Raw genomic sequence first — 19,287 nt, 5'->3', positions numbered from 1 at the left:
TAAATTAATTAGGATGGCTTAAATGATATCTTGTTTAGCAATTAGATTGGAAGATGTTTATGATCCATGGAAAGTAATTCTTTCATTATTACAATTCACTGGTAGTTGTAGATTTAATTTCAATTTGCATGATCTATACACAACTCACATCTAACAAAAGTATATACACGCTTCAAAATTTGCATGATCTTGACCTTTCCTACAGTTACATTTTGATGATGTCGGTGAAATTAGCTATTAATTTCTAATCAGCATTCAGCGTAGGTCCAAAGGTAAATATAGAGATACATGATGGTTCAGCGTACTCTTTAGCATCCATGGTTCGAAGGTGTATTGTTACCTGCTTTAAAATTTGCATGATCTTGAACTTCTCTAACTGTTACATTTGGATGATGTCGGTAAAATTAGCCGTTAATTTCTAAGTTTTTCCTAATTAGGTTTCAGTGGAATGAAAAATTTACAAAGTTGACCGGCTTCTTCCAAGTTCCCACCAAAGAGTTGCTGAGAATTCTACCTTCCATCGATCCTCCAGAATACAGTTTAACCTTACTATAATTTTTTTTTTTAAAAAAACAATATTATTGAAGAAATATGGACTGCTACTGCATGCTGCAAGGAAAAGTACCGAATTAACTTGTTTTTTTTAAAAGACATATCGATAGAACTTTGCTAACAAACCAAATCCATATAAAATTAATTAATTTAACCAAATTCAAAATTTTAAAATCGAGATCAAATCAAATAAATAGAAATAATCTAGATTTAAAAATAAACAAATTTTTGAATTCACAGAACCACCCAACTTCTTGATTCAGCCAATTATTCCACTTTAACCGAGATTTTACTCATTCTATAGTTAATTGCCTTTAAGACGTACACTATGCTACTAGGCCGGTGAACCAGCTACAAGAACTTAAATTTTATGATGTTTAGATTTATTTGATAAAATAAACGAGTTAAGTCAAATTTAAAATAAACTAAATTGTTGAAATAATTATTTAAATTTAATTTGATTTTTTTTTTTACAAACTTAAATTTAATTCATTTAAATATTATCTAACTCTCAATTTAAACTTTTCAATTTAAATTTATCTGATTTCTTTAAAATTTTATAGTTTTAAACTTATTTATTTATTTTTAAATTTTTTGTTTGATGAATATAATTCATAAATATTATTCCCCACTAACAATTCACAAACCCTTTATTCATAAAAGTCCACAATCCATAAAATGATGAATTAGCTAACACACTGAACCTACCTATTGGGGTTCACAATCCATATTTATGAAAATTGATATATGTATTCAGGTTTATCTATTTAATTTAATGAATTATTCATACTTATTCATTTAATTGACTTTATATGTATTGAATAATATAACTAAACTCTTACCAAACTTGCTCATGAACGGAATTCTCATGACACAAAATGATACATCACTTTAGAAGAATCCAGCATTGCAAGTATTGAGATAGTATATATTTTCACCACATTGTAAAGATCAATGAAGAGCACCAGCAGATGATTTGCCCTCCTTATTCAGGTTTAATATGTACAGTGTCTTAAGGAGGGATCCACATGAGAATGGTGTATGATTCTAAGAGCTAAGGTCCTATTTCCCACTTGAATCAAGAATTATGGATTGACTGCAGGAATAGGGAAACAATAAGCAGTATAAGCTGTACAACTAAAAATTCTTCTATTTCGAAGAAATCATCATGGAGATAATGGAGATGCGCCATGCTATTCCCTTTCCATCTCGACCTCTGGTTCTTCTGCTTCATACCAATCGATGTCAGCGAGCTTCTTTAAGTCGACAACAGATAATTCGCTCAGATGATTCACTACACGGTTAGCCGCACGGAGTTCATAGACTGGGTGTTTACTTGCAACTGCCACACACTTCATCCGCGCATCATGTGCTGCCTCCACAGTCGAATTTGAATTCCCAAAAACAATGCATCTTTCTGGTATGAAACCGAGTAGCTGTGCGGTATATAGGAACATCTCTGGATCAGGTTTTCCTCTGTACACGTCCTCAGCTGCGACAATCACATTGAAGAAGCTCTGCACGCCGACAGCCTCAATTCCTTCTCGGAGGACATTCCGTGGCCTTGTGGATGCCAAGGCAAGTGGAATTTTGTGGGTTAGGAGTGTAGTCATGAACTCTTGAGACCCAGATCGAAGCTGATAGAATCCGCCATTTTTAAGGTTTTGATATATTTCCTCCTTCCGGAAGGCCAACCGTCTAAGCTCGGTCGGGTCTCGTGACCAGCAAAGAACCTCAGAGATTGCCTGCTCATTCTTCATTCCCTCAATTCTCTTCAAAATGAAGGCCAGTGGAGGTGACCTTCCTTCTTCTTCTGACAGAACCAGCCAGGCCTGCTTCTCCAACTCAGGGTCATCTTCGACAATCACCCCTTCCCATTCAAAGATAACAGCGAACCAGCCACATCCCATCCTTTCTTGACGGAGCAATGGATTGTGAATCATAGGGTTGTCGGTCTTGTTTGCAGGAGGCCACAATCTACTCGTGCCTGCTGTATTGCTCGTGTAAGGCAGATCTTGAGCTATCCTCCATTTGTTTTCTTTTGAAGGTTTCTTTTGCTTTGTCAGCTCCATCGCCTGCGACTTGATGGCTGAATCCCCAAACCGTGTGCATTTCTGCCTGGTGGTCAGAATGGAATTCGCAGGACCAACCGACAAATGCAATCCCATAAACTCAGATACAGGCAGCTGGCAGAAGCTGACCCGGCGTTTAAAGTTGATATCATTGGATAAGGGCCTTTGGTAAAACAGGTGGTGACCGACAAGGGATGTGCTCGCACCAAGGGTATCAGCCATTGTAGATTTAGATTCCAAAAACAGGAGCTTTTTACTTGCAAATAATCCAGAAACCCAAGCGACGTTGGCGGCCGAAACAAACCCTAATCCAACCAGCCAATCAGTTACTTTACACTTCAAATGCTAACTTCAGTAATTAATCAAACGAAAAAGGAACAGATTTCCCAATACAGTAACGCTTCCTTCTTTTTAGGAAGCAAATCCTATCAAACCAAATCACGCTGCAAATTTCCAATCTTGCTTACGGCCCAAATCAATGAATTATCAAATCACCAGGCTCAATCTACCTCCAACACATGGACTAAATCAAAAAACAAACTAGAAAAAAGAACTGGAAAAAACATAAATCAAAAGAAAACATGAAAACGAACGGCGGAAACCAACCCTAGCAATTCGCCCCGCAAGGTTCTTTTTTACGCATCGAGAGACGAGGAGAAACGAGAGAGAGAGAGAGAGAGATCCAAGGTGAGGAGACGATTACCTGGAAAGAAGAGAAGGAAGCAGGGAGCTCCGGAGGCGATCAGGCAGCGGCGGAACAGGATCGCCGGGAAGAGGATCGGAGGCGGAACAAAAAGGAAGTGGCGTGGGGATTGGGATTCTTTGCCGTCCTCTGGTTATTCATGCGTTAGGAAAGTCCACGGGATCCACCGGTCGCATATGGTGGCGGTGACCTACACGCGTCCTGCCAAGGATGGCGTGCCAAAAAGGACCTGCAATCAATCTGAACTGGTGGACCTGCTGCTGCGGCTTCCTTCGTATCTTGTTTTAATGTGATGCCCTTAGCTTCTTCGTTCTTTTATTTTTTATTTTTCCCATTTTTACTCCTCTCTAATCAAGAATAGATAATAAAATAGTCAAGTTTTCATTCTAAATATTTATAGTGTTTTTTTTTAAAATAAATTTTATAAAAATAGTAAACCCTATTTTTTATTTTCTTAAAAATTAAAGAACAAGCCAAAGGCTTTGATTGAATGTTGACAAATTCTATTAGAGTTGAGCTGCTCAATATAATCGAATCCTAAAAATAAAAATACAAAATTCACATGAGGTACGCTCATGTATGTTCGATTATTCACGCAACAATAAGACAATACTAACAACACGGTACGATTTAATGTGGTTTAGAGATTCCACTCTTACTCTACCACCATGACTTGTATGATGAGTCACCCTAACAAAAGTTTTACCTTCACAACACAAGTGTTGGAGCAAATTTTCCGTAGTCCTAACCTTGAGATGTTTATAATATATCCATCTTTCCTCTCAAATACAAGTAAAAGAGACAATGTATAGCAGCTTCAATTGAAGCTTTCAACCTTGTGTCAGCCCTTGAACATCTTTGAGAAATGTAATTCCATGGAACCGTGCAAGCTTAAAGCTCCTAAAGAGCTTTTATATATATATAGAAACAGCTACAACAACTCTATTATGTGCATCTCTAGTTGACTAGATAAACATTGATCAGTCTTCGATTGGATTGAACCTTTAATCGGTTGTTACTCAAATAAAAATATTACCTACGCTGAAACCTTAATTTAGTTGACTATGGAGTCAACTGAATAGTTCAATTGAAAGAGATCGACCCTCTAGTTGATTAAATCGAGTTGATATATATAGCCTACTCCCCACTTAAGTGAGATCAAATCTTCTGTCCAAGAGTTTCGTGTGTCCCCGTATCGATCCTCTTGCCGATCATACAGATTAGATCATATCTCAAGGATGCAGTGCACATCACGAGGATATCATATCATTCGATCGACAAAGAGACACAGGGACACAAAAAAGATCCGATTTACACTTAAGTACACACATCATCTCTCATGCTGATGCCTAAAGGTCAAAGTTCAAGATTATACATCACTCGCAATCTTTCACAATTTTCATGTCTCTTGGTTTTTGACCATATTGATGCTCTTTGTTGCCCTCAAGTTCATGGCGTGTCAAACCCTCAAATGCATCAAGTCTTTCATGTTTACTACAACATGCATGTCATCCTTCACCACTTGCCTATGAGTCTAACTTGCTTGAAGCTATGTCGCCGAAGCTATGATGCTACGGTAGAATATTCAGGTTGTCACGTAGACACTCGCGATTCGATCCCTAACTATGACGTATTTATAATAATTTTTTTCTCCAAATGAGGAGTGTAACCAAAGAATGTTGGATTTCTGGGTTGTCCATCGCACGCGTTTCTTGATTTACCCTAGTGGTCGGTGGAAAAATTACTTAGGACCGAACCAATCACCCTAGAATTAGTCAATGAGCCTAACTGGATTTATTTTTTTTTAACTTGCTTCAAGCTACTCTAGTGACACCTTACGGTAGACCTTGGTAACTTCGATTCACCAAACTCTCTAAACTTGCTCCCTTCTCTTTTGGCCTTTAGGGTCAATTTACTTGGAAGAATGAAAAGTAAAATTAAGGAAAAGTTTTAATAGTGGAAATATTTTCATGTTTACTTTATTAAAATTTTTAGATGGAAGAGAAACACAATCCATCAACAGATATTTTTCGAGCCAAAATCAATCACCTCAACATCGAATGGAAAGCAGTGGATGAAATAAAATGACGCATATACCTTTTTCATTCACAAAATTACTCCATATACCAAAAAAATGACACATGTACACTTTTTAATCACAAAATTATATTATATACAAAAAAATAATGTATATACCTTTTTTTATTTATAAAATTATGTAACTTATATCCACCTTCCTCTATCAATAAACAAGCATATAAAGGAAGTGATTTCTTTACTATTTCTCTTCTCTTCCTCCGAGGATAATTTTTCACAATAGATTCTTTTTGTTTTCTTATCCGTGCTTTAGAATAAAAAGAGCCTTATATTTCACTCAAAGTACACCCGTATTGACCCTAAATCCCTTAAGTGCATTAATTAATCGTCATTTTATTAGCTAGGTACTTCTCTTGGTTTGCTTTCTCTAGTGACCTTTCCTTCAATGACCCCTCCTTCCATTTCCTTCTCCAATTGTCTTCCTTCTCTCTTATTCTTCTCCTCCTCCTTTCATAATATAAGTTTTTTCCACTTTATAGATTTGTTTACTTAACCAATAATATATGTTCCAATTTTATGTTTAATACATGTAACCAGCACTAAAATTACATTCAAGATATACCTAGAACAACTTTAATTGATGATGATAAGAGAGTTAATTTATAATCATGACTATTACCTCTGTTGTTAATGTAAGTATCCACATCAACTACCCTATTCAAAGAGTTTACTCTAAATTTTGGATAAGGTAGCTAAAAAATCTTTGCATAAGTTACCCTATCTATTCCCTAAATTTAGATTTGATTAATAGTGATTCTCTAAATTTAGGGAATGAAATCTTTACCCTAAAAATTCTCTCTTCTTCCACTTATTCTTTTCAATCTCTCTCCTTTCACTCATTCCATAAATATAATAATAAAAAAAGAAGAAAGAGAAGAAAATAATAAAAAAAAATTAAAGATAATGAAAATTTTAGGGTAGTTAATGTAGTGTGCAGTGAAAAGTGATTGTCTAAATTTAATAAAGTGAATTATTTACCCTAAATTTTAGATATAGAGATAGGGAAACTAATGTGAATATTCTAACCGTTCTTTTGCAGCCCTTGACTTGCTCCTCTTCCCAGGCCTAGACTGAGTTCATGAAGGTACTTTGACTTTTGAAAGGAGTTGGGGATACTCACATATAAGGGAAAAGAGTGTTTGATGCAGTTAAGTTCATATCTTCTATTCACGGCTGAATCAACTGGAGGAACTAAAGCCATCGAAACAGAATCCACTCTCAAATCATAAAGCACTGACTCAAGGTCCCATTCCTCATTTCCCTCCTTCCTTTCCTTCCAAATGTTAGCTCGGAAGGCATCTCCTAGGCTGCTTTCCTTGGCTGCTCCCAATCTACTGAATCATTCATGTTATGGGCTTCTACATCCTAGGTATCCCCGTTTTTTTATCTGACTTATGTTTTTCATGTAGCATTCAAACTGAGTTTGATAAGTAATTTTGGGTTAATAAGGTTCAGACAAACCTAACACTTGTCTCTGCGAAAGTTATACTACTTCCTCAACCATTTTTGACATGTGTCAGCCGACGCAGAAGTCTAACTTAATATGATATTTTGAAGTTACTTGTATTCCTCGCCCACATCTCAAGATTTGGTAGTGAGTTCCTTGTCAAGATCATTAACACCGGTCATTAATGGAGAAGTAAATTATGGATAGCTTTTTTTTTTCCTTCTTTTGTCTTTTTAAATAGTGACCATTACTTGGGAGATAGAAACCTGACAAGTATTTTACTATCAGGTGACCTCTACATCTTTTGATAGCAATGCCTCATGTAATGATTATCTGCCCGTCCTATGAGAATTTGTCAAAATCATTCACACAAGTACACTCAATGGATGATCTTTAGGTCAGGTAGGAGGTCACAATTATTAACATTGATGGGCATGACAGTTAGAATGCGTGCAGCTTGCCACAACTATAGACAAGAAATCACCATCTAGACCTATGCATGCAAATCAGTTAAATCAAATTAAATAATAGAAAAATATTAATATTTGAATTCAAGTTTTAAAAAATATATATGATATTCAAATTCGATATAAAACTCAAAAATACAAATAATTTTGGCTCGAACTCAATTCGAAATAAAATTTGAACTAGAGTTCGATTCGATTGTTCGAACTTTGATTCGAATAGAATCGAACTATAGTTAGAAATGACTTAAATTCGAGTTCAAATTATTCGAACTTTAATTTAAACATATTTAAATTAAAATAGCCAATTTGAGTTCAGCTCACAAGAGCTCACGAACAATTGAACAAAATACTATCAATTCAAATTGGCTTGAAAAGATTATCGAACATGTTCAAATTTGGCTCAAATTTGATAATTTCAAACACGAATCAAATATTTTTCAAACCGGCTTGAAAAGCTCATGAACATGTTTAATTCGTCTACACCTCTATCAAGACCCCAACAATGGATCATGGTGAGTTGGAACTTATTTGATGTTTTCTTTGCCCAAGGGAGAGGGATTCGTTGCGGAGTGTGAGACCATCAATTTGCACATTCAATAGTCAAATCATACCACATGCCATGAAACAGTGACATCACTCGAGCTAGCCTGAAGATAACAAGGTGCAGCGACAAACACCTTCTTAGTTTCTTAAGCATCTAAGTATCGAGTCTTAGTTTCGGCAAATTAACGGATAAATTTCTCTTAGTGGATAGTTGACGTAAGAGAATTAGGCTGATAGGTTGCCCGTTGTGAGTGCTTTCCGATTTACACCATTGGTCGGTGAAAATTTTTTGTGGAATCGAATTGATCACCCAAGGATTAGTCGACATAAGTTAAATATTAGGAAATAATTATTATTAGTAAATACTTATTTATTTCCTAGTTATTAGAAAATAATTATTATTAGGAAATACTTATTTGTTTTCTAGTATTTTATATCTTTTTCTATTTTATGTGTTTTCCCATTTTTCACTCATAATGATATTTATATATCATATATTATCATTAATAAAATATACGAATTCTATCGTCAACATAATATCAGAGTGCTAAGCTTAACAACAATCCTTTTTTCTTTTCTCCACAATACCCACCGGTCGCCTTCTACAATGGTTGTCGCCAACGACATCACTCGCCGACTATCTCATACAAATACTCCTGATTCACCTTCCGCCCTTGTGGTTCTCAACGTCAATCCTCAGGCATCGTTGAAACTCACCACCTTCAATTACTATACCTGGCGCTTACAGTTCACATCTCTTCTATTCGAATATGACTTACTAGATTTTGTTGATGGCTCACGTCTCTGCCCCCTTGCATAGATAACGCCTACAGACGCCACGCTCCCTCATGCTAATCCTGATCATATTCTTTGGCTCCGTCAGGATCAACTTCTCCTCAATGCTATTATAGGTTTGATGTCTCCTACTCTTGTGCAGTTTATTTCTTCATCAACTTCATCTAGAGACGCATGGTAGATGCTGGAGAGAACCTATGCTGCTCCTTCACGTGGCAGGATTATGACTCATCATCAAAATCTTGCCAACCCTTAACAGGGTAACAGATCTATCACTGATTATATGCAGGACATCAAAAGAAATATTGATGCTCTTACGCTTATGAATGTCAAAATTGACTTTGATGTCGTGTCCTGAATGATCTTAGCTAAGATTACTGCAATATCTCACATACTCTGCAAGTTCGTGACACCCCTATTACCTTTAATGAGCTATTCGAGCAGCTCATCAGTTATGAAGCCCAGTTGAAAGTCTCGACACCATCTCCATCTTTGACTCCAATGACAGCTCTTGTGGCTCCAGCAGAGAATTCTTGTAATCGGTATTCAAACTATCATAGTGGTCTTCAGCAAGTTCCATCGATGTCCTATCAGCCGTGCCTATCCACTCCTGGGGTGTCTGCACATCCTCTTGCACATCCAGCTCTGTCTAGTCCCAATCGTTATCTTGGATGATGTCAAATCTGTGGTGTCCAAGGTTACTCTGCTCGCTAGTGCGGTCATATGACTGCCTCGACGCTTGCTCTGCTTCCGTCGGCTCCTCCGCGTGCTCTGCGTCCAGTGTATAGTGCACCATTTGTGCACACTACTGTTTATTTTACACCTCCGTCTGATTCTCGGGAATAGGTGGTTGACTTTGGTGTCTCTCATCATGTCACCACTAATCTCACTACTCTCTCGTTGCATGAGCCTTACTTTAGGAATGATAGCGTCATCATTAGTGATGGTTCTGGGCTACCCATTACACACACTAGTTCTTTCTCTTTCTCCACTCCATCTTTCCCTTTAGTTTTCTCTAATGCTTTATTTGTGTCATCTATGTCAAAAAATTTGATTTCTATTGATGCACTTTGTGTTACTAATTCTATTACATTTCTTTTCTTTGATTCTTATTTTTAGGTATTGGATCGTCGTACGGGAGCGACACTGGTCAGCGGTGTCCATAGAGATGGTGCCTATTGTTGGGGTTGCAATGTTGCAAACATAGTCCCATATTGGAAACACATGGGAAAGATCATGGGTTTATAAGAGAAAAGATATCTCCATTGGCATGAGGCCTTTTGGGGAGAGCCCAAGAGCAAAACCATGAGGGCTTAGGCCCAAAGTGGACAATATCATGCAATTGTGGAGATATCTAAATTCTTTTCGATCCTACAAGTGGTATCAGAGCCCGGACTGCCAGAAGGTTTAACCACCGACTGTGCACAAGAGCTATGGTCTGATTGAACCATGTGAGTACAATATTGACCTCGAACAAAGAAAGTGGGGGCTCCTATGTTCGGATCAAGAGGACCAGACACCAGGCAGGAAGTCCTAGTTGCGGCTAGGCAAGGAAAGTCCTAGTAGGTCGGGTGGACCGAGGGGCAGGAAGTCCTAGTTGCGGCTAGGCAAGGAAGTCCTAGTAGGTCGGGTAGACCGAGGGGCAAGAAGACCTGGTGGGTCGAGGATCGGACGTGGGAAGCCTATGGTCCTTTGTTTGAGGGGGGGATTGTTGGGGTTGCAATGTTGCAAACATAGTCCCATATTGGAAACACATGGGAAAGATCATGGGTTTATAAGAGAAAAGATATCTCCATTGGCATGAGGCCTTTTGGGGAGAGCCCAAGAGCAAAGCCATGAGGGCTTAGGCCCAAAGTGGACAATATCATGCAATTGTGGAGATATCTAAATTCTTTTCGATCCTACAAGTAGGTCATCCTTGTTAGGACCAAAAGTAGCTAGAGGGGGGGGGGAATAGCTCGTCGCGTTCGCTCGGTGCGCTTCGTTGCTGGGCGTTGCTTGTTTCTTCTTGGATGTGCAGCGGAAAATACAGAAACAAACACAAGCACGCTAACACTAGGATTTTACTTGGTATCCACCTCACAAGAGGTGACTAATCCAAGGATCCACACCAACGCACACACCCTCCACTATGAATAACACTCCTTTATGGTAACTACCAAAGGCGGAGAAGCCCTACAACACTCTCAATACAAGAAGAAGAAAGGGAAATACAAGTTAAGCAAAAGCTTACAAGATGTGCAGTAAAAACCCTAACCCTAATTTCTTCCTCTTGCAATAGATCCGCCTCTTGACTTGGAAAGCCTCCAAGAACCTTCAAGAACTGGCGATCACGTGCTTGTAGAGAGCTGTGGAGGAGCTGGAATGAATCTGAGAAGAGCTCGTGAAGAGATGCCGAAGACCACGCTCGCCTGCGGCTTTAAACCCGACGCAACGGTCGGATCCCGATCGATTCGAATGCTCCGAATCGATCGGGGAGGCTTTGGATCGATCCACGGATCGATCCAGGCTCTGGAAACGCGCCTGGATCGATCCACGGATCGATCCAGCGCTTATCGCGCGAAGCAGCATCGTCCCGATCGATCGGCTGATCGATCGGGACCTCTGGATCGATCCACGGATCGATCCAGAAGCTTTCTGTTCGCTGGGAAGAATCTGGATCGATCCACTGATCGATCCACAGCCTGGATCGATCCACGGATCGATCCAGAACTTGGTTTTTGCCCAAAACCAAGTCCCAAACCTCCCTAACCAACATCCGGTCAACCTTGACCTGTTGGTACATCATGCCTCGCATCTGGTCACTCCCTTGACCTGCTAGGACTCCCCACCAAGTGTCCGGTCAATCCCTTTGACCCACTTGGACTTTTACTCGTCGTGCCAAGTATCCGGTCACTCCATTGACCTACTTGGACTTCCACCAGATGTCTGGTCAACCTTGACCCATCTGGACTTCCTTCCTTGCCAAGTATCCAGTCAATCCTTTGACCTACTTGGACTTCCCAACACCAGATGTCCGATCATCCTTGATCCATCTGGATTTCCTTCCTTGCCAAGTATCCAGTCAATCCTTTGACCTACTTGGACTTCCCAACACCAGATGTCCGATCATCCTTGATCCATCTGGATTTCCTTCCTTGCCTGGCTTCACTCACCAGGACTTTCACCTAGCTTCACTCACTAGGGTTTTCCATCTGCCTAGCTTCACTCACTAGGACTTTCACCTGGCTTCACTCACCAGGATTTTCCATCTGCCTAGCTTCACTCACTAGGACTTTCACCTGGCTTCACTCACCAGGATTTTCACCTAGCTTCACTCACTAGGACTTTCCATCTGCCTAGCTTCACTCACTAGGACTTTCCATCTGCCTAGCTTCACTCACTAGGACTTCCATCTGCCTAGCTTCACTCACTAGGACTTCCCATCTGCCTAGCTTCACTCACTAGGACTTCCCATCTGCCTAGCTTCACTGTTAGGACTTCCCAGTCAAGTATCCGGTCAACCTTGACCTACTTGACTCTTCTTCGATCAATATCTTATTGTCAAACATCTAAACCCAAACCAAGACTCAGCTTGGTTAACCAGGTCAACCTTGACCTGAGGGATGTTGCACCAACAATCTCCCCCTTTTTGATGTTTGACAATACCACAATAACACTTACAATCCCACATGTAAGTTAGGCTAATCCTATAGCCTCCTTCTTCATGCCACTAGGTAATGAACCCATAAATTAAGCTTTTCATTCTCCCCTAAGGCGGACTCCCTCTAGGTAATGAAAACCTAACTTACTTCCTTTCATTCTCCCCCTATTGGCACACATCAACCTCCTACTAATAAAACACATCAACCCGTCTTTGGACACACATCAACCTATGCTCCAATTTTGGGCACACTTCAACAACTCCATTTGTTGAAGACTCTCCCCCTGAAGAGTTGCTCATCGTGATCACAATTTCACTCATTGTGATCAACTTAATATCGAAGGTCCCATACCCTTCATTATCCTTAACTTCTCCCTCAATGTTGACAAATACCCAACCTTGAGCATTTTCAACCACTTGAGTTGCCACTTGAAATGATGAGGATATCCACTCCCCATTTATCCCCATTTCAAGTTTAAATGCTCAACCTTGAGCAAGTTTACAACAGAAGGTTAACCACCTTCCAAGGTTCATGAAAAATAATTTTCATGTCTTTAAAGAGTCCCTCCCCCTAAAGACATGGTGGAAACTTCTGTCATTGCACCAACAATGACTTGGAATCCCTAAACCTTTAGGAAACCCAGATTTAGAAGTTTTGAGGTTCAAATGTTCAAAATTTGAAACAAACCTCAACCTAAACTTCAACTTAGCCTTCCTTTACCATTCCATCCTTGTTTTCAACACGAAAACACCCTTTTATGTATACAAATGTATTTTAAGGGTTTGGAATGAGTACCTAGACTAAAAATAGGTTCAAAGTCTGAAATGGCTTTCCCGGCCAAAATCAGCAACTTGGATCGATTGAGTTGGGTTCCAATCGATTGAACCTTTCGAATCGATCCAGCGATCGATTCAGACACTGATCGATCGGCTGATCGATCCATGACCGATCGATTGGAGTTCCCGAATCGATCCATGGATCGATTCAGCACTCAATCGATCCATGGATCGATCGAACTCTGATAGTTGCTGAAATTCCATTTCAGTCACAGAAACCCCTAGAAAATTCTACAAAATCCAAAATTATGAAATTTCGTGTAGACATTGTTTAGGGCATATTATCAAGAAAAATAGTTTTCTATGAAAATACATCATATTTTCAAAGATTGACACAAACTTGAAAACTTGCAAAACTTTAGTGTTTTCTTTAAGTTTGTGTCTAACTATTCAATGGTGATTACTATCAAAAGATAGCCTTCACCAAGGTTTTCCAAAATCATTTTGAAAACTTTTTCAAACCAATATCCCACCATATTCCTTGGGCTTAATGCACATGACTTGTACATTAGCTTTCCCAATGATGGGAAAACACATATCTATGTGTTTTGATGAAACTAAAACTCAAAAGAATGCACTAAATCAGCATCTTGAGTTTTGTTCATCATCCTAACATCTCACTTGTATCTAATGTGCACTAAAACACATACAAGTCATCTTATAGGTCTTTGTGAGATGTAGATTTTGGTTTTGCCCTAATCTAGGGATCATGCATATCTATCTAGGCATTTTGGAGATATTAGACACCCACCTAGGATGTCACTTGTTAATAAGTGTTGTTAAATGCCTTTTGTCCTTAATTACAAGGAATTAAACTTAATGCATGATAATGTTATGACATACATCAAAAAGAAATAATTTTCAAAAAAAATATCCTATAACTACATGATGTATGAATGTCATGACATGGTATTTTTGGATTTTTCATAATAAAACATGAACGCAAAAATAGACATGATGTCATGACATATGATGGGCAAACAATCATGGCAAGATTTAGCATAAATAAAATATACCTAGATTAACTATCTAAGTATCCTTAAAACCTTAGCTAAACTTACAACTTAAACCTAGATTGCCCTAAAGTGCTTCAAGAAAATGTCAAAGCCTAAATTGACATTTCTAATTCCCTTGATTAATTTATGCCAGTCGAAATTAAGCATATCCTCAAATGTTGGCATATTTCATTTTTCCACAAGAGTAGCACTTCAAAGTTAAGGCCCGGATTGCCTTAAATTTCCTAAGAACATACCAAAATCCCAACTTGGTAGCTCTTATGAATTTCCCAATATGTGCCTTTTAAGATTAAAATCAAATTTTCACCACTAGGCACATTTTACTCTTTCAAGGAGTAAATAATAGTTCCATTTCATTTTCAAAGGTTAACAAAAACCTTGAAAATGCTCCTTGAGTGTCAATTTCCTCAAAGTTGGGTTAACTACCCTTCTAATTGGAGTTGACACTCTCTAACACATCTATGGGGTAGAGAAGATGCTCCTAGGAACCCAACACCTATTGGTGCTCCTTGGATGCTCTAGGTACTCACTAGGGATAACTTCCCTAGATACCTTCCTAGTGACTTTGTTGGGCTTCTTAGAAGCCTTGGTCACATTTTCTAGGTCAACCTTAGGGATAGCCTCCCTTGTGACCTTGTTAGTGACTTTCTTAGACTTCTTAGAAGTCTTAGTCACTTTGGTTGCAAAAATACTCTTAGGGATGACTTCCCTAGTATTCTTGACTTGACCACTAAACCTAGGGTTTGTTCCATAACTATATGGAACCCTATGATAACTAGGCACATCCTTCTTAGCCTTTGGTTTGTATCCCAAACCTCTATGGCTATTTGATGGCTTTGACTTTCCTAGCCCTAGGTTTTGCTCATTTTGTCCTTTTAGGATATTTTCCATCCTTTTTAGGGTCTTTTCCATTTTATCAAGTCTTGATCTCAAGACTTGATTTTCTATCATTAAATCCTTAGAATTTGGTTTTTCATTAAGTCCATGAGCATTTTTGTTTCTAGGCTTGTATCTACAATCCTTAGAGTTCTTGCCTAGACTTTTACCTACATTCCTAGCCTTAGGTGTAGTAGTTTTGGCATGTAGGGCCACATGCTTTTCCTTAAAGCCCTCATGCTTCCTATTCTTATGGTAAATCGCATTAAAATGATAAAAATTAGAACTATCATGCTTTTTACCATAATTTAAAGGAGTAGGCTCAATAAAAGTTACCTTCTTCTTTACCTTGGAGGCTCCCCCTTGACTAATGCCTCCTTGAGCCTTGACCATCTTCTTCCCCTTGAGGCATTGACTCCGGTAATGCCCCTTTTGATTGCAAGAGAAGCATATAATATGCTCCTTGCTCTTCTTTGTGTTGGGGATGGTCTCCTTGGGCTTCACCTTGCCCTTTTGTACCACTTGGCCCTTCTTCTTGGCTAATTTAGGGCACTTGCTCTTGTAGTGCCCATGTTCCCTACATTCAAAGCATATAATATGATTTTTATTATTAATTGAAATATTTATACCTTTGCTTATAGGGGTGGCATCTTTTTCTTTGGATCCGGAGGTAGAAGCTTCCTCTTGATCGGACCTTGATTCTCCTCCATTTGATTTTTCTTGACTTGTGGAGGTATAAGCTTCTTCCTCCTCTTCTTCTCTTGACCCGGATGTAGAAGCTTCTCCTTCTTCTTGATCCGGTGTCACCAAGAATTGCTCCCCCTCAATCCTAGAGGTGGAGGCTTCATCATCTTGAATATGAAACAAGAAGTATGCTCCCTCCTTGTTCCCTTCGTTGCATTCCCTTGAGGATGAAGCTTCTTGGATTTCCTCTTCTTCGGAGGTTGAGCATCTCTCAACCTCGGAATCCTCCTCTTGGTCTTGCTCCACAGAGTCTCCCTCTCTGGATTCTTCTTGATCTCGTACAGTGGAGGGGATCTCTTCATGAAGCTTGGCCAATTTGCTCCAAAGCTCCTTGGCATCTTCGAATTCTCCAACTTGAGCCAAGATGTGGCTAGGCAATAAGTTGACCAAAAGCTTGGTCACTTTGTCATTTGCCTCGCCCCTTTGAATTTTCTCCGAGCTCCATCTGCTTTTCTTTAGAAGCTTGCCCTTGGAGTTCGTTGGAGCTTTGAAGCCTTCCATTAGAGCAAACCATTGCTCTATCTCCATCATAAGAAAGTTTTCGATTCTTGATCTCCAAGAATCAAAACTTGTAGAAGTGTATGGTGGAGCCACCCTTGTGTCAAATCCAAGTCCATCTTGGAATTGCATCTTGAAGTTGAGTTTGATAAAATCTTGAACTTGAAGAATTTGCTCCAACTTCTTCACCCTCTAGCTTTTCTTGATATGCTTGACCCTTCCGGCGATGATTCCGGTGAAGAGCGGCCTTGCTCTGATACCACTTGTTAGGACCAAAAGTAGCTAGAGGGGGGGTGAATAGCTCGTCGCGTTCGCTCGGTGCGCTTCGTTGCTGGGCGTTGCTTGTTTCTTCTTGGATGTGCAGCGGAAAATACAGAAACAAACACAAGCACGCTAACACTAGGATTTTACTTGGTATCCACCTCACAAGAGGTGACTAATCCAAGGATCCACACCAACGCACACACCCTCCACTATGAATAACACTCCTTTATGGTAACTACCAAAGGCGGAGAAGCCCTACAACACTCTCAATACAAGAAGAAGAAAGGGAAATACAAGTTAAGCAAAAGCTTACAAGATGTGCAGTAAAAACCCTAACCCTAACTTCTTCCTCTTGCAATAGATCCGCCTCTTGACTTGGAAAGCCTCCAAGAACCTTCAAGAACTGGCGATCACGTGCTTGTAGAGAGCTGTGGAGGAGCTGGAATGAATCTGAGAAGAGCTCGTGAAGAGATGCCGAAGACCACGCTCGCCTGCGGCTTTAAACCCGACGCAACGGTCGGATCCCGATCGATTCGAATGCTCCGAATCGATCGGGGAGGCTTTGGATCGATCCACGGATCGATCCAGAGCGCCTCTGTGCTCAGGAAACGCGCCTGGATCGATCCACGGATCGATCCAGCGCTTATCGCGCGAAGCAGTCGCGTCCCGATCGATCGGCTGATCGGGACCTCTGATCGATCCACGGATCGATCCGAGCTTCTCACTGGAGAATCGGATCGATCCACCGATCGATCCACGACTGATCGATCCACGGATCGATCCGAACGATTTTGCCCAAAACCAAGTCCCAAACCTCCCTAACCAACATCCGGTCAACCTTGACCTGTTGGTACATCATGCCTCGCATCTGGTCACTCCCTTGACCTGCTAGGACTCCCCACCAAGTGTCCGGTCAATCCCTTTGACCCACTTGGACTTTTACTCGTCGTGCCAAGTATCCGGTCACTCCATTGACCTACTTGGACTTCCACCAGATGTCCGGTCAACCTTGACCCATCTGGACTTCCTTCCTTGCCAAGTATCCAGTCAATCCTTTGACCTACTTGGACTTCCCAACACCAGATGTCCGATCATCCTTGATCCATCTGGATTTCCTTCCTTGCCAAGTATCCAGTCAATCCTTTGACCTACTTGGACTTCCCAACACCAGATGTCCGATCATCCTTGATCCATCTGGATTTCCTTCCTTGCCAAGTATCCAGTCAATCCTTTGACCTACTTGGACTTCCCAACACCAGATGTCCGATCATCCTTGATCCATCTGGATTTCCTTCCTTGCCAAGTATCCAGTCAATCCTTTGACCTACTTGGACTTCCCAACACCAGATGTCCGATCATCCTTGATCCATCTGGATTTCCCTTGCCTGGCTTCACTCACCAGGACTTTCACCTAGCTTCACTCACTAGGGTTTTCCATCTGCCTAGCTTCACTCACTAGGACTTTCACCTGGCTTCACTCACCAGGATTTTCAATCTGCCTAGCTTCACTCACTAGGACTTCCATCTGCCTAGCTTCACTCACTAGGACTTTCCATCTGCCTAGCTTCACTCACTAGGACTTCCATCTGCCTAGCTTCACTCACTAGGACTTTCCATCTGCCTAGCTTCACTCACTAGGACTTTCCATCTGCCTAGCTTCACTCACTAGGACTTCCATCTGCCTAGCTTCACTCACTAGGACTTTCCATCTGCCTAGCTTCACTAACTAGGACTTCCCATCTGCCTAGCTTCACTCACTAGGACTTCCCATCTGCCTAGCTTCACTGTTAGGACTTCCCAGTCAAGTATCCGGTCAACCTTGACCTACTTGCCTATTACTGGCCAAAATTTGTGTTTACATCTAATCCCCCTCCTTTTACCAGGTCCTCCTTTTCCTTATGGTATATTGCATCATCCATCATTAGGTGTTTTGCAACATTTTTTTGTTATCTTTGGGTCTTTCATTTCCTACGGATACTTTATCTAATTTTTCGTGCACTTCGTGCAATATTAATAAGAGTCATAAATTGCCCTTTTATAAATCTAATATTTTATCTCTTGATCCTTTGGATATTATCTTTTCTGATGTTTGGACATCTCCTATATCATCATTTGATGGACTCAAGTATTATGTTATCTTTGATGATAATTTTACAAAATATATATGGGTTTATCCCTTATGCAAAAAATCGGAGGTATACTCTAACTTTATTACATTCAAAACTCTTGTTGAAAATTGATTCTCAATAACTATCAAAACACTCTTCACTGATAATAGAGGTGAATTCTTAGCCCTTCGTTCCTTTCTTACTACTTATGGTATCAGTCACCTTACTACTCCTCCATACACTCCTGAACATCGTCATCGTCATATTATCAAAATTGGTCTCACCTTATTGCACAAAGCGTCTATTCCACTTACTTTCTGGCCTTATGCATGCCTTTGCTACGATAGTCTATTTGATTAACCGCATGCATAAGGTCAGTTTTTCCCACATGTCCTCTTTTGAAAAATTGTTCACCACCGTTCCTGAACTTTCTAAGCTTCAAGTTTTTAGGTGTTTATGCTTTTCGTGGTTGCACCCCTACTCTCACCACAAGCTTGATTTCAAGTCAACCTCTTGTGTTTTCCTTAGCTATTCTCTCACCTAGAGTATCTTCCTGTGCTATGATATCACTATCAAAGAGTCTTTGTATCTAGTCATGTTAAGTTTGTCGAGCATGTTTTTTCAT

The 19,287-nt window shown here is 39.9% G+C and overlaps 1 protein-coding gene across 2 annotated transcripts; it reads right to left on the bottom strand.

Annotated features, from left to right (window-relative positions):
- Window positions 1-1,481: 1,481 nt before the first annotated feature.
- Window positions 1,482-3,481, bottom strand: LOC122034744 (5-amino-6-(5-phospho-D-ribitylamino)uracil phosphatase, chloroplastic-like). Of its 2 annotated transcripts, none has more exons than XM_042594083.1 (2): window positions 3,328-3,481; window positions 1,482-2,929 (listed from the first exon to the last, which is right to left on the bottom strand). In XM_042594083.1, exon 2 carries the CDS (start codon window positions 2,844-2,846, stop codon window positions 1,746-1,748), a length of 1,101 nt encoding a protein of 366 aa, XP_042450017.1. In that variant the 5' UTR covers window positions 2,847-2,929; window positions 3,328-3,481; the 3' UTR covers window positions 1,482-1,745. The 2 variants fall into 2 exon arrangements, with proteins under 2 accessions (XP_042450017.1, XP_042450018.1); XM_042594084.1 differs by having other exon boundaries at window positions 1,482-3,129; window positions 3,328-3,448.
- Window positions 3,482-19,287: the final 15,806 nt, after the last annotated feature.

Source organism: Zingiber officinale, chromosome 11B (assembly GCF_018446385.1).
Source record: "Zingiber officinale cultivar Zhangliang chromosome 11B, Zo_v1.1, whole genome shotgun sequence".
In the NCBI taxonomy this organism is placed as follows: Eukaryota; Viridiplantae; Streptophyta; class Magnoliopsida; order Zingiberales; family Zingiberaceae; genus Zingiber; species Zingiber officinale.
Note: the sequence above shows the minus strand (reverse complement) of the source record. Positions and strands in the feature narration are given on the sequence as shown.

Bases quoted from the DNA above. Each gene is read 5' to 3' on its own strand.
- LOC122034744 (XM_042594083.1), bottom strand. From the start codon at position 2,846: ATGGCTGATACCCTTGGTGCGAGCACATCCCTTGTCGGTCACCACCTG.